The sequence below is a fragment of the Podarcis vaucheri genome, assembly GCF_965113315.1.
Source record: "Podarcis vaucheri genome assembly, chromosome: 5".
In the NCBI taxonomy this organism is placed as follows: domain Eukaryota; kingdom Metazoa; phylum Chordata; class Lepidosauria; order Squamata; family Lacertidae; genus Podarcis; species Podarcis vaucheri.
In genome coordinates, this window is record NC_138763.1 from 88373616 (window position 1) to 88399709 (window position 26094).

Genomic DNA, 26094 nt, shown 5'->3' on the forward strand with positions numbered 1-26094 from the left:
TGTATAGCTAAATAATGGTAAGTAACTAATTAAACATAATTTACCTTTAATGAGGCAAAGAGAATGCATCAGTGTTAATTCGAACTGAAGCTGAACCATGAAAGTTGGGCGCTTCCAATTCTGCTGTTCCTTAGAACTGTCAGTGAATTGTTATAATGCAAAAAAGCTGATTACATTATGCACTGATTAATGAAATGTTGTATTTGCAGACAGTCAGAGCATAATGAAAAGCCATATTTGCAGACAGCCAGAGTGTAATAACCAATCTCCAAAGAGCACCTTATACACATTTAATAGATACCAAATTAAATTGTATTTTCATAAGTGAATTGTGAAGCCAATAGATTTTTTTTCAGACATATGCAAGAACAAAAAACTACATCATGGGGGGGGCTCTTGGCAAATGCATTAATCATCTATAAAATAGTATCATATCATCTTAAAATGACATTAATCTATGGTGGCATCCAGATGCAAAGCTAAGCTATAAACTGCAGTTAAGCACATTAGTCTGTACACAAGCAGCCTGCTCATAGACACAACTTGAATTCTCCTACTTTTCTCCTTTCCTCCAGCAGGGATCCTCCAGCAGGGAAATGCTCAGCTTGTCACTCTGTGGTTTGATTCCCCACTGGAGAAAGGGAGAAGAAAAGTGTGTGTGCTTAAGCTGTGTGCACTAGCTCATGTACAGACTAATTTGCTCAACCGCGGTTTATGTTATACTGTTGCATTACCCCATCCCCACCCCGCTAAATTCTTAAGTCTTAAACTGTAAGGCTTGCAAACGCAATTCCATCCCAACATTTAGGGCCACTATGCAAGACCAGTCCTATGTGATACACGAAGCACATGTAGGCATGTTATATTCAATTCAATTCGACTCAGAAGACCCATTGAAATTAATACGCCCAAGTTAGTCACAGTCATTCATTTCAATGAGTCTAGTTTGAGTAAAAGTTACAGCCCATAAAATTTAAATACACATGAAGGGGGGAAAGTAGCCCTTAAAAGTTATTCTACAAAACGGACAGGTTTTGACAACTCAGTTCTTTAACACTTGAAATGAAATAAAAAAATTCATTCCAGTAGCACCTTAAAGACCAACTAAGTTAGTTCTTGGTATGAGCTTTCGTGTGCATGCACACTTCTTCAGATACACAGTGCATGCACACGAAAGCTCATACCAAGAACTAACTTAGTTGGTCTTGAAGGTGCTACTGGAAGGAATTTTTTTATTTTGACTATGGCAGACCAACACGGCTACCTATCTGAGATAACCATCTCCGCTGCTAAGACAGCAACCAGGAGCAGTATGTATTTTACAACTAAAGAACAACCCAGCAAACCAACCCCATGATATGGATATACCACATAGTAAACTATAAAGTCAAAAAGGTTTTCTCTTCTCTCTGAGATAAAGGCCTTTTTGGCGACCAAAATATCACATTCTTCAGTTGTATCTCACTGCCTTGTATGCCATTTTTGTGTCTATCATGGCAGAACTTCTATCATTATGTCTTTCAATTCTTTCACAAGCACTAAACTATTGTGAAACATAAGGACTACAGCGTTCAACCTTCTGTACCTGAATTAGATGCTCAGAAAACAAAATTCTGACCTCCTTCCAGGGTTAGAGCGTGTCACTTTCCATCTAGCTTTGAAAGCTGGCTACTGCACCCACCCACATCACCAAAAGTCAGGCAAGAATAGATATTTCAGGACCAAAGCAGGAGATCCTAATTCTCAACCCCACAAGTTTAAAATGATAAAAGAAAAAAGAAAAGCAAGCAAGGGTTGATTTGAAAAGGAAAGCTTTCAAGTTCACATAGGAGGAATTTACTTTCTTCATAGGCATAATAGACTATCCTAACATCTCTTGATGCTTTTCATAAAACAAAATAAGTAAGTGCTAAGAAGGAAAAAGTGACAGTAGTAATAATTAAATAATAATTTATAGAGTTAACTTTTGGTCTCATCCAAAATACGTAAGATAAAAAGAAAGTTAACAAAGAACGTCAGAGAACTATACAAGAATCTTATCAAGCACAAAAGCACAGGAATGGCAATAAACATTTCATTTTTATATACCATTTTAATGGCTGGGGATGGAAAATGCATATTTTGAACCTCAGAGGGGAGAAATGTGGCTTTGGTGGGGGGATAAAATAGGGCTAACTAAGCACACCAAATTTCTCTGTCCCAAAGATACTTTTCTTGTTATGTGTCTTTGTGAGTAACTGGTAGTTATTCGGGCAGTTTCCAAAAGCTCGCAGAGTGAAACTGATTAGAAGTCACACAGTTGTTGACTTAACATATATTTGTGGTGCTGAATGATACATAAACATTAAAATCTCAATTTCTTCCAGCAGATGTGGCTATAAAGCACATTAAATTATTTTGAACATATTTTTTTTTAAAAGGTAACTAAAACTCTCAACACAACAAAAGCATAATGGGGGGGGGGGGCTTTAGCTAACATTTTCACTCTGTGAATGGAAGGTGCTTCTCTTCCCCAAAAGGGAAAGCTGCACTCATAGAGGGAACACTTCAGCTCACAGAAATGATGTACTACACCCTCAAAGAACCACTGGCTTGCAAAAACACTTGTAAAAGACTGCGAAAAGGTCTGTCTAATTTGGTCAGTGAAAGACTTACCACTGCTGCCACAATCAGCACAGGAAAGGAGTTCTTCTGGCTTTTTCTCACGATTTGATTCTTTTGTCCCCAAACAGAAGCTACATATTGGAATGGGATCTGCTCGTGGCTAGGGAAAGAAAGTGTTGAATCAATTATTGGTTCTCTTGCATACAGAATCTTGTTTCCTGTTTTTGTGACCTCAAAATGTTATTCTCTTTTATTAAAACATGTTAGGCTTTTGTTTCGCAATGCAGAATTAAAATATCCTTAATATAGCCTCAGTTTACTAATACTAGATATTAATACCAGTTGGGTGCTTTTTCTTAGAATACTGAAAAAACTTCAGTGTAAAAATCATCTGTCAACATTTGGTTCTTCTTTAATACACACACAGTTTTGAATACCAAGAAATAGCTGTGGAGACTGAAATTAAGAAACAAGTTCATGAACAGCAGCAGCTGCTTATAATATCTCTTTCCTTACATGAAAACCAGACAATATTCCCCTCATCCACAAAGAGATCAGCAGCTGTCATTCTTAAATTACACCTGAACTATTTTCACATGTATGGGTTCATAAATTATGTAACTGTGGAGCCACCACAGAGTAGCTCCCTTCCTACTATCTGGCAGAGCGCCCTGTGACACAGCCCGCCCACTTTAGCCGAGTCCCACAACCCTCAAGAAAGGTCTTTTCAGGGGGCCGCTGGGTGAAAGGAGAGAGCGGCAAAGTCATCTTCTACTGAAACTACTGATTTCTCTGGATCCAACCCAGTACAGTGGTGCCCCGCAAGACGAATGCCTCGCAAGACGGAAAACTCGCTAGACGAAAGAGTTTTCCGTTTTGGAGGTGCTTCGCAAAACGAATTTCCTATGGGCTTGCTTCGCAAGACGACAATGTCTTGCGAGTTCCTGCTGGGTTTTTTCCTTCCCCCCCCCTTTTTCTAAGCCGCTAAGCCGCTTATCAGCTGATCTGAGCAGCAGATAAGCCGCTAATAGCGCTAATCCGTCAATGGGCTTGCTTCGCAAGACGAAAAAACCGCTAGACAAAGAGAATCACAGAATGGATTCTTTTCGTCTTGCGAGGCACCACTGTATCAAGAGGGAAATAAAAAAAGACAGAAAAGGCCATTTTTAATAATTCCTTAAAACGAGGAAGCTGACTATTTAAGGAGAGAAGTAAATAGGTAAGGAATCATGAGCACACAAGCATGGAGATTGGTGTGGTGGTTTAATAAGATTGGTGTTTGAGAAGAGGCAAAACCAACGAAGAACAGAGAGCATGCAATGAAATGAGTTCAAAACCATGAAAAGAAATGCTATAATAGTAGAGGAAGACATGGAAGGAAAACAGGTATACTGTGATTTTTCTGTGAACAAGCAGAAGAATCGTGAACAGACTATACATTTTAACTCTGAGAGACAGGAAGACCTATCAACAAATCAAAGATTTATTGCAGTCACTGACAAGTAAAAAAAACAACCCACTTAAGCCAGAATTTCAAATATCAAATCAATGTTTTCCCAATCATAATCCCATTGTATTTACAAAACTTTTATTAAAAAAACCCTCAATCTATTAATTACAGAAATAAAAGATCCAATTGAGTCAAATATTTCCTTAACTCCAACAATGATTTCAATGAGATATCTTCAGAAAACAGACAGTATATTAAAGCATGTGTAACAGAAATTACCTACCATTAGCTAAAGGGCACTGGCTGCCTATATGCTACCAGAACAAGGTTAAGGTCTTACAGTGGTACCTTGGGTTAAGTACATAATTCGTTCTGGAGGTCTGTTCTTAACCTGAAACTGTTCTTAACCTGAAGCACCACTTTAGCTAATGGGGCCTCCCGCTGCAGCTGCGCCGCCGGAGCCCGATTTCTGTTCTTATCCTGAAGCAAAGTTCTTAACATGAAGCACTATTTCTGGGTTAGCGGAGAGTGTAACCTGAAGCGTATGTAACCTGAAGCGTATGTAACCCGAGGTACCACTGTACTTTTATAAACACCTTAGGGCCAAGTTATCTTCAAGATCGCCTCACTCCTATGCCCTGGACCAATCTGTGTGTTCAGCAGATGGGTGCCTGCTTGAAAACACATCTGGTTACAACACCTAGTGATATTTTTTCAGTAGATTTTTGAGGTGTATTCAAATTCTGAGAAAGCACAGCACTCTTCTAAAGAACCAATTCAACTTATCTTCACGCAGCCAATCAGTCACCTATGTGACTATAGTTACCTTATTTTGGAAAATACATCTCATGCATGACAGAGTAAATCTCTGGATACAAAAGATGCTGTCCTGAAATAGAAACCCCTTAGGCAGAAGGAACTGTGCTGGTGTACCAGATGTCAGAGTATTTCAAATTACTTTACTCACCAGATAAAATCTGAACTACGACAACTAGGATACAACTATAAAGCAAGTTTAATACAACATCAATAAATGACTGGTTAAAACTCAAACAGCAATACAGAAGCTAAGCCAACTAATCCAGTATCCACAATTTATGAACTAATGTCAATATAATTCAAATTACATTAATTTGAACATACTGAAGGCTGTGTTCCAAAGACCAGTAAGAAAAACAGTTTTAACAAGAAAGGCTACTAAAGTAACTAGATCCAGGCTGAAAGCCTTAGTCTGCAGCTGAACACATAAAAAGTAGGACCCAATTATTCAGCACACAAAAACACATTTTATGATAACCTAATTAATCATAAACACAAAGTTTCAGACATTACATAATTTTACAGACTTGTTTTCCATACTCTGCCAAACATAGCAATTTATACGAGACATAAATCTATACCTGAAAAGTAATATCAACAAAGTATAGGAGAGGGGAGAGACTACTACTACTATTTTTAAAAGTACCAAATGAACTTTTACTACGCAGGGCATTTTATAAGGATTTCAAATGGTGAGGTTGATGTTATAACCAGGGGTGGATTTCCCATCATCCTGACCACTGACCACACTGATGGGGGCTCAAAGGAGTTGGGAACAACCGCTGGAGGGACCATAGTTTAGCCACTTCAGCCTATTAAAAAGGGGGGCAGGGACACCAGTATTTCAAAATTCACCAGCCACAAGCACACTTGTCATCCGCCTGACATTATATTTCATGCAATCGTATCTTTTGGGATCGTTTCTCAGCTACCATACAGAAACTATAGTCTAGCAACTGATCCATCACAGGACAGAGGTTAATCAACACCTGCTTAATATCAGATACAAAACCTTAGAGACAAATCCCAGAGAATATCAGTTGTAATATGTGAATGAAGTTTGCAACCCTGGAAAAAAGAGCTGGAATAATCTAACAGCAAAAGTTGTGTTAAGTAATAAGCCAAGGAATGTGAACACAGAAACATCAAGATCTGTCTTCATCACTGCTGCCTCACCTGGCTGCGGTCTGGGCATTTACTATGGCCCTGTGATTGTGTTAAAAAATTAGCCAAGCATGTTTTGCAACTGGCACAGGTCCAATTGGGACCACACGGAGATCTTTGGATGCCAGGCTGGCGAGTGACACCTCCATCTGGCTGGCCCCTCTAGCTTTCTTAAGCGGGTAAGCAGAAGAGCTTATTTATTGCATTTATATCCCATCCTTTTCTCCAAGTATATGTTTCAACCCCTCCTCAGATAATCCCTACAACGATGACCCTGTGAAGTAGGTTAAGAGGCTGTGACTTGCCCAAGGTCACCCAGTGAGTTCCACCAAAGTCACTGCTTGGCCATCATTTAGTTTAGCAAATTATTAATTTTTAAAATGCCACATTTTTTAAAGGAGTGAGGAAATTAGTATGCAAAATATAGAATGATTCAGAATCATTATAGATACATATTCCAGGTGACCAATTTGGACTAGATTTACTATGAAAGCTCTTAAAGGGTTGTAACACCCACTGTTCAATGACATAATATATACATCTCTAAATTTTCATACAGCTGAGTTTAAAGGATAGATCAATGTGTTTTCACTTGACCAAGCAGCCCAATCAATAGTAACAAGGACATTCTGCTGTCAAATGCAAGATACTGTTGATACCATCAACTCACACAGCAGCTCCCCACAGGGGTTTTGTGTTACGGAACCATGTTAGCTAGATCCTACCCATCCATGCTCTGAATAACACTTAAGATTAGTTTATTAGATTTCTTCTATGTCTTCTTCTTAAAAAGACCCAAGGCATCTTACAACTATAGACAGAGGCCACTCCATGCACAATAAAGAATATTCCCGTCAAGCTACAACATGCTAATTCTCTAAATTCTGGTAGAGGGAGACCATTCTTTTAATCAGCGTTTACAGATGTTATCTGTATTGCCTACCACAGCAGGAAAAATACATAGAGTAATGTTTTAACACATTTCACATGTGTTAGTAAGCAAGCAACTAATTGGGATTTCTTCTCACAACAGCTGGAACCATTAGAAGCAAATTCCAAAGTCATGATTGATCAATAATCAGCATAAAAGACACTTATAAAAATTAAATTTGAGCTAATGAAGATTGCATCTTACTTCAATAGGTTTTACTCAGATATATTTTAAACATGCTGTTTCAAATAACTGTTTTAAGTAAACTTGGGTATTTCACTGTAAGCCACTTTAGCTGAAAGGAGAAGCAATACCCAGATGTGTAATACTACTCACCAAAGTAGTGAGACTGTAGGAGTGATAAAACAGCGAAATATTAGGAAATGCAAGAATGCCAAAATACAGATGTCTTACATCTGGGTCAACAAATTCACACTGAAGGAAACTATAAAATGGAGCCAACAGTTCTACCAAGCTCTAGAGAACCGCAGAAGCAAAGCACACCTGGCATTTCTACATTGTACACTTTTCAATCCCCTTTACAACTGTGCCAAGTAATTTTATTTCAACAGGTTTGATACAAACAGAGAGGGTTTAAGATACAGAAACAACTGGAACTATTCAATTGATTTTAAAAGGCCAGCCGAAAGTAGAGAGATTCTAGAAAAAACTTAACTACTCATTTTACCTGAAGAAGTAACCACACAGAAGGATTAAATTATACTTAATGCCAACAAACCTTTTCCCTTAAATGGCAGAAAACTACCTTGAGAAAGAGAGCTCAGACACAACCTGACATAGCTAATGATGGACAAACTTCCCTTTGGCTCATTTCAGTCATTTCCCCCAAAACATTTCTGTAAAATGCAAAAAGGAAAAGCCAAACCCTTTAGGTTTTTCATGAAAAATCAGAATGCAGATGAGTGGAGCATCATTTCCAATTAAGGAGAGGATAGCAAAGCATCTTCTGTTTCCAGTAAGCGTTCCCACCCCAAGTCTTCCTTCCCCTTCAGAAATATGATGGGGATTTGGTTTAGGACAGTGAAACAGGCAGGGAAGGGTTCCTAAGAGCAGCAGGGGCAAGGCCTCAGAATAGGAGTGCAGATAAAGGAGAGAACAAAACAAAAACTATGGAACACGTTCCAACAATATTAGAAACAAAATATGAAAAAATACAAGTGGAAAGACTTCCTACAGAAATATAGCTTAAATCCTCAATTACTTCTAACGGAAGAGCTGAGAAGCAAAAAGAATGATCCCAGCCAATGCTGTATGTATGTGTTTGGCTTAAGTTGCCTCCTGAGGAAAGAAGGAATGAGAATCATGTTCCTGGCTAAAGCTCTAGAATGTTCTTGAAACTGGCTCTGCGTAGGCATCAATTCCATGTGTGTAACTCAGGAATGAAGAAAATGTGGCCCAAAATGTGTTGTTGTATCACAACTCTCTCCCATTGGAAGTTTTCAAGTAGAGGTTGGATGTCCATCTGCCATGGATGCTCTAGTTGAGATCCCTGCACTGCAAAGGGTTGGACTAGATGACCCTCGGGGTCCCTTCCAACTCTACAATTCTATGAAGTGTCACTAGCTCCAACTATCATGGTGAACGGCACGGAAGACAGACGCTGCAGTAAAATAACATCTGGAGGGCCTCAAGCTCTCCATTTCTGGTGTTAGTTGACGCGAGATCCGGAACTTAACTTTGGAGCCACTTTATCACTCTACAACTCTTCCATTAAATAAAGAAATAAAATACTACCCTTTCAGATGATAAACTTTAAAAAGAGGCATGCAGCAAATTGTTCCCTTCAAAGGCAAGCAAATCCTGCCAAAGAACAGTTCTCATTACCCATGGTACTTCCACAAAGAAGTATCAGGCTTATTAAATTACAACTATTTGAACAAGGTCAAGTACTCAGCATTTAATTTGAAGTATTTCCAGGTATAACACTGTCAGGTCAGCTTAAACAAGCCAACAGAGGCCTAGAGCCTAATTAAATATTAAAACAGAATCATTCACATCTGTTTTTATCTGAGAGTGAAGTTACTGTACATCACTTGGAAGTAGTGCTCATTAATATACTCTACACATATCTCTCAAAGGTTACAGGAATACCAATGTTTTCAGAGGGATCTGTCATGAAACCTGCACAACATAACTAGAGGAGAGGACACTGTTTCTTTCCGCAATATATCAATAGTTCTTTAATAACAAAAGAGACAATCAAACTTGGCTATATTTTAAGTTAAAAGGGATAGAATCTCCAGTGAAAATAAACCAGTTACTTTTCATAGGAACCCTTTTATCACTCATCTTATTTCCTTAGGTAAATCACTTGATAACAAGCATTCAGGAAGATGGTTTTGATCCAGGAGTAATTAAAATGAACAGCTGTCATGTTCAATTAAAGATCCATCACGCTTTTTGTTTTCATCTGCAAGGCAGTTTTTAATTGGTCTTAGGACCACATATTTAAAACACCAGGCATTTTAAATGAAGTTCCATGCCACAACAATGGAAAGACGAAAAGTGATCTGAATTCGGTATTCGCTGCCTTAAAAGTCATGTTTTTATTTGTACAGTGCTTCTGTCCGTAAGTGGCTTGTAATCTAAACTTTGCTGGGGTAGGGAGAGAGAGATAACAACCCTTCCCAACCTGGTGCCCTCAATATATTTTGGATTGCAACTCCCATTTCAAGCAGTACCAGAGGACAGCTGGAAATACAGAGGACCACCATACTTTTTTAAAAAGGGGGGGGGGAGAGAGAGGGGAAAGAAAGAAAGAAAGAAAGAAAGAAAGAAAGAAAGAAAGAAGCCTCACCCACCTCTTAAGGTTAAGGTAAGGGAAGACAGAAAATCTCTTTAAAAATCTGGGAAACTGCCTACCCTGCCCCCACAGTCTTTGGAACAAATTTATTTCATTTCTTTTTGCCACTACCCCCCCTCCCCAAATTGCCTGGCACTGGAAGCAGTCGAGCAGTAGGTTATATCTGTGGGTTCTGTGGTATAATATTGAAGGGCTTTTTCTTGAAGCTGCTTCCCCCCACCACCCAGTAGTTCAGAATCCATACGTTGCTATACCCACAAGTGCTATGGACGGCAGAAGGGAGGGCATTCAAAATGGTCACCTTGTCCAGAATATTGACAACATGACGGCATGAAATTACCAAAAATCTGCAATCTACATGTGTCCTGCTGCAGCAGGTAGCTGTAGGATTGTCACTTCACCAAACTACAAGGAAAAGGAAGGTTGTTGAGCTACCCCATGAGTAGCATCTAATATAAATGTTGTCATCAATATGAAACACAAATAGTTGAGGCCCATTATGTGGGCTATACCAATGACCAAGGTATATATGTGCCTACAAATGTTTTAAAGGAGAGCTATCTCTTATTTGCAATTGGCAATGTGGATTTCATGGAGGACTTACAAAATCAAAAATTAAAAAGCAGAATCATTACTCACTGAAGGATTGTCTGAATAAAAATGAGTCAGAAACAAGCGTTGGTCCATGGTATGTATTAGAAGGGAAATTGACCAAATACAGCTTTATGAGATAAAGTGGTCTGTCAAATAACCAGGTCCTGAATTGTTTAGGGCTTTATATATTAACAATAAAACCTTGAACTTTTGCCCAGTAGCAAATTGGCAGTCAGTGCAGATCCTTTATTGCAAATTTTCCTGCACAATTATGCTAGGTATTACTTAATTGCCTCAGAGCCAATATCAGATTAGTCCAAGTACTAGAATTTCCTCAGCCCGTCTAAGCACAACCCACATTTTTGCGTGAATAGCTGTTACATGACCTTGCAAGAGGAATCCTTGCTGCCCGTACTAGCTTAAAACAACAAGCTTCAACTTCATGATGATCAGAGAAGCGAAGCATACATTCAAGATCTTTGAGGCACAGACCATAATGAAACATTTTAGTTCACTCCACAGGCAAACACAAAACTAATACATTAATTGGCAAAATAGTCCTTTGGTACTATGAAACTGTTAGTTAAAGTATCCCTTGTATATTTTGTTTTAAAATTTGCTTTTCAAAATGGTAATTGTTTGCATGATAGTATAAGATCTCTCTCAATGTCCTTTACAACAGTTATGCTTGGCATAGATTCTGATTATGTTAGCATTGTTACTGTAACAAAGTTAGGACTTGAAAGAAAGAGGCATGTGCTGATTAGAAATGTCTTGTTGGGGGAACATAAAAAGGCAAGTTGCTGATATTAATTTCAGAGTTTTAATGTTGAAAACTCTTTCATTGTGTGATATAGGTCTAGTAAGACACAACTATTTTATAACCCTTGCTGTTAAAAGTATCTGTTATGGTGATGTATATTTTTTGATTAACCTCATATTTAAGTTTTTATTCTGCAATAAATGGGCACCGGAGGTGATACTGCAGATGGTGTTTCGTTAGTTTGAAAAATTTATACATGGAAAACATACAATTCAGTTTCTTTCACATGATACAGAAATTTGGAGAAGATGGTATTTGAGAGCTGCATATCTATAGGAATTGCAATTACAGTCGTACCTTGGAAGTTGAACGGATTCCGTTCCGGAAGTCCGTTCGACTTCCAAAATGTTTGAAAACCAAACTGCAGATTCTGATTGGCTGTAGGAAGCTCCTGTAGCCAATCAGAAGCTGCGGAAGCCCCATCAGACGTTTGGGTTCCAAAAGAACATTCGTAAACCAGAACAATGACTTCCGGATTTGCAGCATTCGGGAGTCAAAATGTCTGAGTTCCAGGGTGTTTGGGATCCAAGGTACGACTGTACTCAATATAGTAATTGGGTTACACAGATACTACAAACTGAAAACAATATTTTAAAACACTGCCTTAAATCATTTTAATTCTCCTAAAAGAGGAAGTGTTTCATAAAAGGTTGTCTCACTTTCCACTGGAAAAAGAGAAAATTCTGGAGGGAGGCTGAAACACGTACATAAACCCCCATAAGACCCTGGTCTTCACTTTCTTCCAGGTATAGAAAATGAGTTTCACAAAATCTTTGCAAAGAATTCCTGTGACATCAGAGAATAATGAAATACACTCCCATTTTCTTATGAGAGAATGTTATTGCCTTTCAAAGCAATCTATTTCGTTTCATTATTCTTTAAAATAAATACAGTATACCAAGTGCTCTAGAATCACAGTAATCACTCTTAAAACAATCTACATAATGTACACCAGTGAGTCTAAGTGAGTCCTGACAAGGCTCAAAATGCTTTGCCCTGCAGCCAACATAAACTTGATTTCAAAAGCACTGTACAGTAATTGGATTTAAGCAACAGAATTACTTAGAGAAACACATTGAGTGGTACAGTTTTTACAGTAACAGATTAGGCTAAAGAGCAGCATGAGATTCATTTACCTTCAAGTACCATAAATTAATATATTTAGCCCCTGTGATTGTAGTCTATAGGAACACACTTATCAATCTTGCAGGTCTACGAGTGACAAGTAATTGCCGAAACCAATTTATACAGGGTTTTAAAAGTTTTTTATTTTATTTTAAAGTTGTTAGACATGTTAACCTATAAGAAAGGTTCCAATATCCTTATCAGGACAATACATTTAGGCAAAACAAAATGTCACAAAATAGTAAAGATGCTGTTAAGTTTTCCACACCTTTCCCATCAGACTAGATAGGGGGGAAAGCAGAGGGGCCGAGGAGAAAAACAACAACAACCATGAAGCTCTGTTGCACTCTCTCTGAAGGAACAGATGGAATGTATGGGAGTTCTTATGGATGTCACTGGAGGTGTAAGTGTTCTCAGTTGCTAGGAGTACCTTTTACCAGCTTGGGCTACTAAGACAGCTATCACCATTCCTGGATCAGGAATGTTTAACAGCGATTGTCCATGCACTTATAACCTCAACCTTACTGCAATGTGCTCTATTTGAGGTTACTGTTGAATTTGGTTCGGAGAATGCAGCTGTAGCAGAATGCAGTAGCTTCACTGCTTGTGGGTTCAAACAACCACCAGCATCTAATTCCTTCCTTGTGGGATTTGAACTGGCTGCCAATCTGCTACCAGGCCAAATTCAGGGTTTCGATATAAGGCCCTGTACAACTCAGGACCAGTTTACTTGAAATACCTTCTTATCCTTCATATAAGTCAGTAGGTCACTGCAGTCTGCGGAAGAGCGTCTACTTCACATTTCAAAGATATAAGAAACCTATTCTATGGTAACTCAGAGCTTTCGGTATGACTGCCCTTGTTCTATGGAACAGTATTCCCGTCAATTTACGACAGGCGCCCAATATCTGCACTTTCTAGAAACAACTGAATGCATTTCCTCCCAACAAGCTTTCTCAACTGGATGAATAGGTCTCTGCCATGGGTGTGTATTTTGAATTGTTTTTAAATCCACCTTGTTATTTTTGTGCTGTTTTTAACTAGTTTTAATTTTTATTATATTGCACACACCACCCTTGAGATATATATGCATGGAAGGTGAATGATAATAAACAATAAATAGATAATCTATCTTGGGTTTTATACATAGAAATCTGTATCCTTGGACAGAGAACAGAAGGGCAGTCATTAGCTAAAAGTGTTTTGCCAAGAGCAACAATATCCCTGCCAACTAGGATGAAAAGTACATCAATCCACACCACTGTACTGTTAAAGATTATGGCATTCACTTTACTAGTTAACTTAATAAATAGGAAGAAATCCCCTTCCAGCACTTCCTAAAGATGAGAAGGATTTTTTTAAAAGCTGCTTTGATAATTGTTAAAAGGCAGGAAGAGTTCATAGGTGGAAGTGTTCATATGAAGATATTAAACTGCCTTCTCCATTGTTTCAGATAGACAGTCCTGTGCTAGACTTGCTATCTTCTCTGAAAGTGACTCTCTGGGGCCTCAGATATTTTTCCTAGCTCTGCTACCTTTCATTGGAAATGCCAAGAGCTGAATCAGGGATCTTGTTCATACAAAACATGCACTCCACCACTGAGCTGAAGTCCCTACAGACACTGATATCCAAATCAATCAAATTTGCTACTTTCCATGGAATGCAAATTACTTGCATTCCAAGTATCTCTATGAGAAGAAAGTGTCCTATCAAGGTGGATAAAAAAACAATTGTGTTTTTTTTTAAAGAAAAGTAAAAGCAGATGCATATTTCAGTTATAAATACCTTCCCATAAAACTAACATGGTTTCAAAAGAATTCTGAATATATTAATTTACTAAAACTGAAATTGTTTCCTTATTTTAAAAAAGCTGCTTTTCTTTATATAGAAAAAGCTGTGGGGAAAGCATGCATGGTACAACAGTTGATGTCCACACTTTAGCTTAATGCTGGGGCCAGCGGTGAACAAACCATGACAGTAAATCCAGGTAACGTCCTGCAAGGATCATCCACTGAGCCCATGTGAATGATTTTTCTACTCCTAGTTTATTGCCAAACTACCTAAGCCCCTGCAATTGATGAAAGATAGCACACAGTGACTTTCATCTCATGAAGAAGGTTGATTAAATTTGTATATTATTTCCCACTTAAAAGTCCCAAAGCAATTTTGGAGCAAGTAAAAAAATAAAATAAAATTTAACAAATATTATTTATGGACAGTGTGTGACACCTTTTAGAGCCCAACCTTATGCAAATTTCCTCAGCAATAACTTCCACTTTATTCAGTGGGACTTGTTTCTAATCACCCAAGGCCTTTCTTTGTGTGCCTCCTCCATGAGAGGTCTGCAGGGTGGCAGCACAAGAGCGGGTCTCCGCAAGGAGATTAATTAAAGGTGCACATGGAATGGAATCTTAAGACTTTTATAAGCAAGACATGATTCTACAGTACAAAAGGCATGAGAGCTGCAAGATTAAAGGTTCTGAAATATACATTTCGGTTAGAAATCAATGGGTTGGATCCAGACACACGTGTAGGTCCAGTTAAATCAGTGGGACTAAATCAAGACCCATTCATCTGAACAAGCCTGAGTATGACTAAGTCTGGATCCAACCCAATATGTTTTAATTTGAATGCATGCTGGCTCAGGAAAATTGGAAAACTGATTTATACTGCCTTGTTTTAAATCAAAGCACCCTGATTCCTGCAAAATGTTTGCACCACAAAACACTAATATCGGTGCTTCAGTGTACATAACTGACGGCAAAGTCCAAACATAGATCTTTTTTAAAAGCACATAAAGAACAATTTGTCGGAGCTGAGAGGGAATACTTAGATCTTCTAATTTCCAGGATATGTTTAATCTGATCTCCAACATTTTGCATCAGGAACCTGTCACCTGTATGGCAGGGCAGGGGTGGAGCACCTCTGGTCCTCCAGATGTTGCTCCCAACAGCTCCAGCAATCATGGCTAATGGCCAGAGATTATGGAGTTTTAGTTCAGCAATATCTGGAGGGCCAAAGATTCCCCACCTCTGCTATATGGCACAGAGAGTCAGAATACAGCAAAGTGCCAGTTCATCCTGTTTGCAAAGACTCCACAGAATTTGCAACCAGCACAGGCAAGCACATGCAAGCTCTCATGACTGCCAATAAGTCCCAACTGCAATGTGTTGGCCCAAGCTTCTGCAAAGTCCTGCAGAGCAGACACTATTATTCTCTGATCTGGGGAGGGGGAGGCTTGGCAAACAATTAAAGGAGCTTTTAAGACACTGTGCTCTCACTCTCACATACATTTCTGGCACAGCCAACTCTCCGGTATTTGGCGGGCGGGGCGGGGGGGGGGAGAAGAGCAAATGCTTATTGCATGCCCAGACTTGATTCAGCCAGTCCTGGCATCTTTTTGCCTAGCTTAAGACATCTGCTGCACCATTCCTAGAAGTATTGATGGCTCACGCCAACAGCTTTGTGGACAGCTGGCAAAAGTACCAGGGGAGTGGGACTGGCAACTAAAGTTGCTGACAAGCTCTGTCTGCCCTTGATTATTCTGCTTCAAGGTACTTGGGGGGAGGGGGAGAGGTTAAAATAATAATTTTACAAGGTAAAGGTTCACAAGTCTGCTTAGGTGGCAATCTGTCACACCCTTAGCCCTCGTAGGCTCCAAAAAACAAATGAGGACATACCTTGAGTAAATGCACTCATGTGTAATGGATGGGCAATCAGTACTTGCATGTGGCTATGAAGCATCTTTACCTAGTCCTTTTTTAAAAAAAACCCTTAGTGTGCGATAAAAGACACATTTGTTCAGTTTCACTTGAAAGGAAAGAAGCAGCAAGTCACCAAATAAATCTTAGTCAATCTGAAAGCTGATGGGGGCTTTTAGGAAGCACATCCATTTGTAAGCTCCTGCACCCGACAATGGCCCGGGTTTATGTTTTTACACCATCTGAATAACTTTCTTTCAAATCAGAACCAGTGAAGGCGGTGAAGGTCCTGTGTGAGTGCCTGGAGGCGGTTGGAGGATGGATGGCGGCTAATGGATTGAAGTTGAATCCTGACAAGACAGAAGTACTGTTTTTGGGGGACAGGGGGCGGGCTGGTGTGGGGGATTCCCTGGTCCTGAATGGGGTAACTGTGCCCCTGAAGGACCAGGTGCGCAGCCTGGGAGTCATTTTGGACTCACAGCTGTCCATGGAGGCACAGGTCAATTCTGTATCCAGGGCAGCTGTCTACCAACTCCACCTGGTACGCAGGCTGAGACCCTACCTGCCCGCTGACTGTCTGGCCAGAGTGGTGCATGCTCTAGTTATCTCCCGCTTGGACTACTGCAATGCGCTCTACGTGGGGCTACCTTTGAAGGTGACCCGGAAACTACAACTAATCCAGAATGCGGCAGCTAGACTGGTGACTGGGGGCGGCCGCCGAGACCACATAACACCAGTCTTGAAAGACCTACATTGGCTCCCAGTACGTTTCCGAGCACAATTCAAAGTGTTGGTGTTGACCTTTAAAGCCCTAAACGGCTTCGGCCCAGTATACCTGAAGGAGCGTCTCCACCCCCATCGTTCTGCCCGGACACTGAGGTCCAGCGCCGAGGGCCTTCTGGCGGTTCCCTCATTGCGAGAAGCGAAGCTACAGGGAACCAGGCAGAGGGCCTTTTCGGTGGTGGCGCCCGCCCTGTGGAATGCCCTCCCATCGGATGTCAAGGTGATGGAAAACTACCTGACATTCAGAAAACATCTTAAGGCGGCCCTATTCAGGGAAGCTTTTAATGTATGATATTTTAATGTTTTTTTGGTTTCTGTGGAGGCCGCCCAGAGTGGCTGGGGAAACCCAGCCAGATGGGCGGGGTACAAATAATAAATTATTATTATTATTATTATTATTATTATGAAGGCTTTCTTTTCAGGCATGCCAGCTTTATTACAAAACCTGACAGGTTGATTTCCTCAAGTCCGGAATATACAGGCTTCATAAAGAATACAGAAGTTGGAAATGCTACTTTATTGTTCAGCACTCATAAGACTAAAGTGTGGTTCTTCCAGACCTCAAGAATGCATACCATGCAACAATACATAACACACTAGTATTGAATTCTTCATTTTCATCTGATATGTACTGCACTCTTTTGCAGAGTTAGTTCTAAATAGTAGCACTGGTTCTGTTCAATATGAGGAGTCAAATATATACAGAAAAACAGACAGTCCAGCTGGAACCAATAAATTGCAAAATCAGAGAACTTCAGCAGCATAAAGCCACATAAATAAGGGAAAGGTCAGCCTTCCATCTTTCTATTAAAAAACAATTACTTTGGATAAAGACATTCAGTATACTTGGCTTGCAAATTCTTTTGAGGACGAGCTATCTATCATTCAGCCAAATATAGGACCCTGCAAATCATTTTTGCTAATCATACACAGTAGTGTTAAAAGGAGTTTTATTTTATGTACGGCTGAATACCTGGCACCAGCCTGGACACTCTTTAGCATAATCATTGCATACAAAGGGGGGAGGATGTTGGGTGAGACACCCTAGAGCAGCTGTTCGGTGCCTGAGCTGAGGACCTCAATGAATGACAAAAGGTTACCTTAATTCAATGAGATAATCAGCACACATCCACCCACTATGAAGAGAGTTTCTACCATCTGCAAAGCGACAGGCCTAACTGCTTCTAAAACAATTGGAAGCATGCTGACATGCCCTCATGTCAACATACATTTGTCTCTTAGCAACAGCTTTTTTAAAAGGCTGAACTCTGCAGAAATTTTAAGAAGCATCCTTAGCCAATGACTTGGTAAGCGGCTTTGATTACTCCCGTTTGCTGAACAGATGCCCAGTCTCACTGCTAAAAACTACACAGAGCAAACTTTTATACTTAAAAAGAGAAAAGGGAAACACTATAGCTCTGTCATCTACCCTTTGTACACAATGACCTTATCAGCATAAGAATTCCCAAGGCAAAATTCTCTTTAAAAATTAGTAATGAATAAAATGATTTATTTAAGTCTTGTAAGTCAGCTTAACATAATAAGCTTCACATTAAACATAAGAAGCTCCCACCTCTACCATTTTTCTTTAATTTTATTATCTGAAACATTTCAAAAACCTTTCAAAAATGTTTCCTCCTCCAGTACTTTTCAAGTAAAAATAATCGGGTTAAGTCTATCTTTGTATTATTACCTCTAAAAATGCTCTTGCTATTCAAAAATGATGGAAGTAAGACAGTCAGAATTCCTGTATGTACTCTAAACAAATTCCAACTTACCACAGGTTAAATATAAGTATCATTCAATGATGACAACCATGAACCAGAAGTTAAATAAGGTTAGACGCTCGTATTTCATTGTCTACGGTCCAAATTACCTGTGCTTATAGTTTATAAAAGCTGCTGCACCAGAGATCAGAATTTGGATCACAGTGTTGAGAGAGGATGGTAAAGCTGTGGACAAGATTCCCCCCCCCCCAAAAAAAAATAATATCTGCTGTTTGGCACAGAATGAATAACTTGCAGGGTTTAAGTTTTTAAAACTTGTTTGAAGTCTTCACCTTCATGGCTAATAACTACTGGTCTGGGATTTGTTTCAGGGATGCTACAAAAGCCCTGATCAACTCCAGCTGCAGCTACTTTCATAAAAATAAATTTGAAAGCTGCAACTCAACATGGAGTATGGCCCTAAATGATAGCTTTACTTCTTATGAAAAAGCCACAAAGTTATATCTATTGGGCTTATATCTATTTGGTCGCAGGTAATAAGTCATGCCAGACAAAACTCATTTATATTTTTGATAAGAGTTACAAACTTGGTGGGTCAGGGGAATGCTGTGGATGTAGTATATCTTTTGATGAAGTCCCCCATGATATTCTACCGGAGAAGCTGGTAAAATGTGGATCGGGTGAGAAAACTGTTAGGTGGATTTGTAGTTAGTTGACTGACAGAACCTAAATAGTGTTCACTAAGAGTTCCTTGTCATCCTGGAAAAAAGTAACAAGTGGGGTGCCAACAAGGTTCTGTCCTGGGCCCATTGTGGTTCAACATCTTTATAAATGATGGATGAATGAATTTAGGGGATGCTCATCAAATCTGCAGATGACGCCAAACTGGGAGGGGTAGCCAATGCCACTGAAAACAGAATTGGGATTCAATATGACCTTAATAGATTGGAGAACTGGGGCAAAACTAATTTCAATAGGGACAAAGAAAGTTCTACATTTAGGAAGAACCAGCTGCACAAATGTAAGATGGGGGGTCACATAGCTTGCTAGTTGTACATGTGAAAAGGATCTAGGAGTCTTAGTAGACCGCAAGCTTAATACAGTGGTACCTCGGGTTAAGAACGTAATTTGTTCTGGAGGTCTGTTCTTAACCTGAAACTGTTCTTAACCTAAAGCACCTCTTTAGCTAATGGGGCCTCCTGCTGCCGCTGCTGCACGATTTCTGTTCTCATCCTGAAGCAAAGTTCTTAACCCAAGGTAATATTTCTGGTTTAGCGGAGTCTGTAACCTGAAGCATTATGTAACCCGAGGTACCACTGTATGAGTCAACAGTGTGATGCAGCAAAAAAACCTAATACTATTTTAGGCTGTATCAACAGAAGTATAGTGTCTAGATCACAGACCACACCTGAAGTACTGTGTCCAGTTCTGGGCACAATTTAAGAAGGAGATTGACAAGCTGGGACGTGTGCACATGATAAAGGGTCTGGAAACCAAGCTGCATGAGGAACAGTTGAGGGAACTGGGTATGTTTGACATGGTAAAGAGCAGACTGAGAGAAGATAGAATAGCCAACACCAAAGAGGGCTGTTACATGAAGGATGGAGCAAATTTGTTTTCTCCTGCTCTGGAGGCTAGAACCTGAAATAATGAAGTTACAAGAAAGGAGACTCCGACCAAACATCAGTTAGAATTTTCTGACAGTAAGAGCTCTTCAACAGCGGAACAGATTTACATAAGAGGTAGTGGGCTTTCCTCCCTTGATGGTTTTAAAGTTTAAAGTTAGATGGTCATCTGTCATGTATGATCTAGCTGGGATTCCTACATTGGCAGGATCCCTACCGCAGGCAGTTGGACTAGATGACCCTTGGATCCCTTCCAATTCTGCAATTCTGTGATTCTATGAAATCTAGAAAGAAGAATGATCATTTACTGTAAGGTAAAAAAGGTTCATGGCTTTATGAAGTGCTTCTGAGTTAACATGGAAAATTACACAATAAAATTGGAATGTGTGCAAAGCGATATTCACTTAAGTCCATACCATCCATTGATATATAAAATTATATGCTGTGCTTTGGCAGCTGCAGAAGTTGGCTTTAAGCCACATTCCTGCATAACACGTGTGTATAACATGTAAGTGCAAGCTGTATAAATATGCCAAACCACACTATTTCATCTGCTAGCTAAATTCTACATGCTCTTAAAGCAGTATAGCTAAGGTGTGAAAAGAAAGTAGGTATGGGATATTTCATTTCTTCCTTGGGACTTCAAGAATGTCCACATACATTTTACATTCTGACATGGGAGTCAGTGTCATCATAACTGCTCAAGGGAACATAGCACTTCCCATTATTGTTGCAGCCACTTCCTCTGTAGGATTTTGAACTGTACCCTCTCTGAACAATATTTACACGTGGACACCCTGAGCATAATATTGCTTTGTTAAAAAAGAAAAGGAACTGACAGATGTGTGTATACACACACACACACACACACACACACGGGGGGAAGGTGAACTAACGGAAGTGCAAAACTACAATACACAGACTACCACTAAAATACACTATATGCAAATTTGTATTTTTAAAACTCCTGAATCCAACATTCTTTGCAAAAATCCCAGCAGCCAGCAGGAATCACACGGTCCAACCAAAATTGCAAGTGGTCCCCCATTTATCCACTCTTGTATTAAATGAACTGGCAAGAATAAAACTGAAGTTAAAGTAAGAAGCCTCGTAGTACTACATGACACATATTGTGGATTTTCAGTAAAAAAGTGTTTCCTTGCCAAATATAACAATACATAGAAAGTGTGTGAAATGATCGTGTTTTTACCATATTGGGCTTCAATATTAAACAGTGAAATTTGTTTTTATATTTTCTAACTTGGCTTTATAAAAGATGGGCTTGGATTTAAGCTCATACCACATTCCACCTTATAATAGATTGTTTTGTAAAGCAAAGGGAACCTCAAGGTGTCATTTGTGGTAGAGGGAGCTTTTGGTCAGTAAGTTAAAAGCTTGCCTGGGTATAAACTAGTTATGCTATTCTTTGGTTTCTGGCTATGGTCGACCAAGGATGCCTGCCAAACACGTAGAGCACAATCAACTAGGGAGACAGAGCTAATCCTAGAGTAGGGGTGGGGAACTGAATCCGGCTGGCCAGATCCTCCCCCCACTTGGCTGATGGCACCTGTCAATCACCTGATGTCAATATTACATTAGCTAATTGACACTGACAGTAAGTCCTGCTTGCAAAGGAACCATCACAAGTTCACCCTAAGGTCCCAATTGTTCCTTAACCAGTCACCCGCCCCACACCTGATGTTATATATGATTAGGCCAGCAACTACTGTCAACTCCTAGTAGGGAGGTATCTTAACCCTTCTGCCACAGCTCCAACCCAGACATTGCCATTCTGGAGTTTCGATTCCCGGCAGACAGGAAAACATACAGTGGTGCCTCGCAAGACGAAATTAATCCGTTCCGTGAGTCTCTTCGTCTAGCGGTTTTTTCGTCTTGTGAAGCAACCCTATTAGCGGCTTAGTGGCTTAGCGCTATTAGCGGTTTAGCGGCTATTAAAGGATTAGCGGCTAAAAGGCTATTAGCGGCTTAGAAAAGGGGGGGGGAGCGAAAAAAAATCGGAACACTTGCAAGACGTTTTCGTCTTGCAAAGCAAGCCCATAGGGAAAATCGTCTTGCGAAGCAGCTCAAAAACGGAAAACCCTTTCGTCTAGCGGGTTTTCCATCTTGCGAGGCATTCGTCTTGCGGGGCACCACTGTATAGGCATAAGAACTGCGCATGTTTCTCCTTCCAATGCCAAAAGAAGAGATAATTCTAAGGTTCCTTGGCTTCCACTACAGCAAGGGGAAGGGAAGCCAATTAGGGCCTGCCCTAACCTAACCAGGCCTGCCAGGCCTCTGCATGTGCTTGTAAGGCTGCTTTGGCTAAGTCATGCCCACAGCCCCTACACCTAAGCATATATGACATCAGGTGTGGGGCAAGTAGATAGGTAAAAGGTAAAGGACCCCTGGACGGTTAAGTCCAGTCAAAGGCGATTATGGGATTGCGGCGCTCATCTCGCTTTCAGGCTGAGGGAGCCGGCGTTTGTCCACAGACAGCTTTCCTGGTCATGTGGCCACCATGACTAAACCACTTCTGGTGCAACGGAACACCATGACAGAAACCAGAGTGCACGGAAACGCCGTTTACCTTCCCTGCTGCACCTATTTATCTGCTTGCACTGGCGTGCTTTCCAACTGTTAGGTTGACAGGAGCTGGGACACAGCAATGGGAGCTCACCCCATCATGCAGATTCAAACCGCCAACCTTCTGATTGGCAAACCCAAGTGGCTCAGTGGTTGAGACCGCAGTGCCACCCACATCCCCAGCAGGTAGATATGCTGGTCTAAAGGGACTTGCATGACACTAGGTAGGCCTCGATAATCAGCTAATTGTGGGAGTTGCAAAGTGTCACACACAGAGCTATGTGAGCCCCAATAATCAGCTGGTCATCATGTCACCTAACATTGTGACACATTCTGTTGAACCTTTTCTGCAGGGGGTGGGGAAGAAAAGGATCCAGTCCACCAGCTAGATCCACTTCCTCATCCCTGAAGTACAAACATATTTTGTTAGGGGAATGATATCACGAGTGCGCACATAGCTTTTAGATACTGTTTTAAACTGTATGTGTGCTCATCCTTCCATGTGGCTTCCCAAGCAGAAAAGATTGGATCTATCTCCACTGAAGGTTAGCAGCAAGTGAGACCCAACAAACATGCAGTTCTGGACTAACCATAGCGGCTCCAGAAAGGTACCGGAGAGTTAGTTTGGTGGTACCACTCAGTACCTTCATGTTAGTACCATTCATAAAAGTGAGTGCAAACTACAATAAAATGAGTCCAATAGCCCTGCTGATTTTAAGGGTTACACCAAAGCGATAAAGAGTAAATACCTTTATCCTGACAAGAACTAGAGTCATAATCCAATGGATGACAATACCTGGAAATTTACTGTAGGAAGGGACCATGGGGAGATACCTAAAGGGAATCTATTATTGCATCTTTTGTAACACTGTTGCTTTCCTCTAATGTATACTTTAATATCACAGAGAGAAACCATCAGCATTAAAGGATTCAGTATTCCATTAGATTCCTCAGCTGGAATGAAGTGTAACATAACAAACAGAAATTGGTGCTCTAGAACAGACAGAAAATGAGAATATAGGAAGAATCTTCAAGGTGTCAAAAGCTATAAAAGGGTTATTTCCTCTTACACTTCTTAAGATACACGCACAAATTCCAAAATCCTTGCCCATCACACCACATCCCTCAGTGCAAGCAGCAATGACATCACATAAGTAGCAGCAATTTCTGCACAATTAAGAATTAAATTTCAATCACTGACAAACCCATAGTTTATCTACAAAGCTACACATTTTTTAATGAGGTGGGGTGATTACACATGTAGAAGACTATGGTTCTTCAGTTTTCCAAACTTTATACATTTGCTTCAATTGGCACAAATCTTGAAGAGCAGCAGAGCCCAATAGCTCTCCGAGACACTTATTTTCTCAAATAGGACTACTGCCCACCTAAAAATAATAAAAAAATCTTAAACATTAAGGAAAACCTCTCTAAATGAGGCAATCAAGCTTACTAATAATATAAAAGTGACACTTCCTCATATATCAGCAACACATATTAATAATGTTTCCTGTGAAACCCCCAAATGAACATGCCTGCATTGATATAATCTTTTCACACTTACCTGGTCTTTTTCATGAGGCAAAAGACTGACAGGTGGGAGAGACATTGGAAAAGAACTGTACTTAGATGTTCCTTTGCCTTCCAGGCTACCATAGTTCACCCTATACTGAGGTCCTTCTTTCAATAATCTCCCATTATTTACAGCGCGTTTGGCCCCCAATCGTAATCTCCGTTGAAACACAGGGTTGTTGAAAATACCTGCAAGATCATGTTGACTTCTCAGGTATTTTTCTATGTTTCTGAGTGATGAGCCATTTGGTTCCTGGAGCCCTTCAATTCCTCTGCGCAGAAGTTTATTCCAATCCACATTCCGAAGCTCATTACAAGCTCCCCTAGATCCTTTAGCAGGCTTAGAAAGCTCGCCCAGTTTAACAGATGAGAAACGCCCAGGATTATCTGGGTCCTTGTAGGAAGCAAGGCCTTTGTTGGTAACTTTGAGAATAGAACCATCTTGGACACTTAGCTCCAGCTGTTCTGAAACAGTCTTCTTATCTAATCCATGGGATGCACACACAGCATGACAAATTCTCTCTTCAGATGGCCTCTGTTTTTGCCTTTTAACTTTTTGTATAGCTTCAAGAATCCACTCCGTGTAAAGTGGGTTGGCAAGTTTTACCATGGTTGACCAGTAATTTCTCGAGAGCAAGTGTTACCCATAGAGTTCCTCTCTTTTCTTATTAGTGAGCATTCCAATAAGTATTCAACACAGGAAGACCTCTCCATGCACTGTAACACCAACTCAAGAATCCATCCTTAGCATATCATAAAAAAAGAGATGATGCAAATGTTTCTTTAAAATCCTTAACCAACATGAAAAGTTGGAATTGTTCTGCTATACCAGATGGAATACATCTCTGCAATTTGATGGACTTTTCTTTCTTGGCAATTCAAGTATCTCCGAGTCTTCACAAAAGCCTAAAGTGATTTTAAAAAGATGCATGTAGTTAGTCTCTTTAAAACAAAAGTCCAACGCTCAACAAGAATGCAGATGTATACAATTTTATTTTTAAAATTCCACCTCTACAGGTCATGCATAGCCAAGATGTTGAAGCTACTAAAATTTGTGAAGGCATGCTGCCGGGAACAGGCATGCTACCCAGGCATGCTACACATTCCTCCCTTAAATTTACACTCCAGACCTGGTATCAAGAAGCAGTTGAAAATCCATTAGACGATAGATAGATCTTCTAACTTACCGAGCTAAAATAGTGTGTGCTTGTCTGCAAAGAGTATCTACTTTCCCAAGAAACCAGTCAGAATCATGTTTTCTCAAAAGGAAATCCCACTAGGTTTTACACACTTACTCTCAGGTCCCATTAGATTTGCATCCTTCATGCAATTTGTAAATCCTAGGCTGCATACTTACGCATACTGACTCATATTGCCGGCACCAACACTGATCTTGGATTCTACAAAAACTCCAGAGGCAAAGCCTACCACTCTGATCCAGCTTGTAAACAACAAGGCATTACTGCAAAGCACTCTTCCTTATCTCATCAGAACATGGACCATAATTTCTACAGCAACATTTTCAACATCAACACTAATGATGCTGAATGTCAACTTCTCTTCCATTGTCCAGGTTGAAATCTATTCACGTCCATCAACCTAGCATGACAATTTTCAAGTTTTATACCTTCTGAGAACCCTTTCCACATCAATTTACCTTTGGGGTAACCCTTGAGTCTTGCTGAGGAGTATGGGGAATGTTCTGAGATTTCATACTCAATTTACGTGGGGCACAGAAAGGCCCAGGAGACCTGGCAATTGTTCCCAAC

The 26094-nt window shown here is 40.1% G+C and overlaps 1 protein-coding gene across 8 annotated transcripts in view; it reads right to left on the reverse strand.

Annotated features, from left to right (window-relative positions):
* The window catches only part of KAT6B (lysine acetyltransferase 6B), an 89440-nt gene that overhangs the window by 54497 nt on the left and 8849 nt on the right, over positions 1 to 26094 (reverse strand). For 7 of the 8 annotated variants that reach the window (XM_082223541.1, XM_082223539.1, XM_082223534.1 and 4 more), the window contains exons 2-3: positions 24318 to 25231; positions 2656 to 2764 (exon numbers count right to left, since the gene is read on the reverse strand). In XM_082223541.1, coding sequence (XP_082079667.1) covers positions 2656 to 2764; positions 24318 to 24935 — 727 coding nt within the window. In that variant the 5' untranslated portion in view covers positions 24936 to 25231. Of the gene's footprint in view, positions 1 to 2655; positions 2765 to 24317; positions 25232 to 26094 lie in introns of those variants that run through there. The other variant, XM_082223540.1, reaches the window with a different exon arrangement.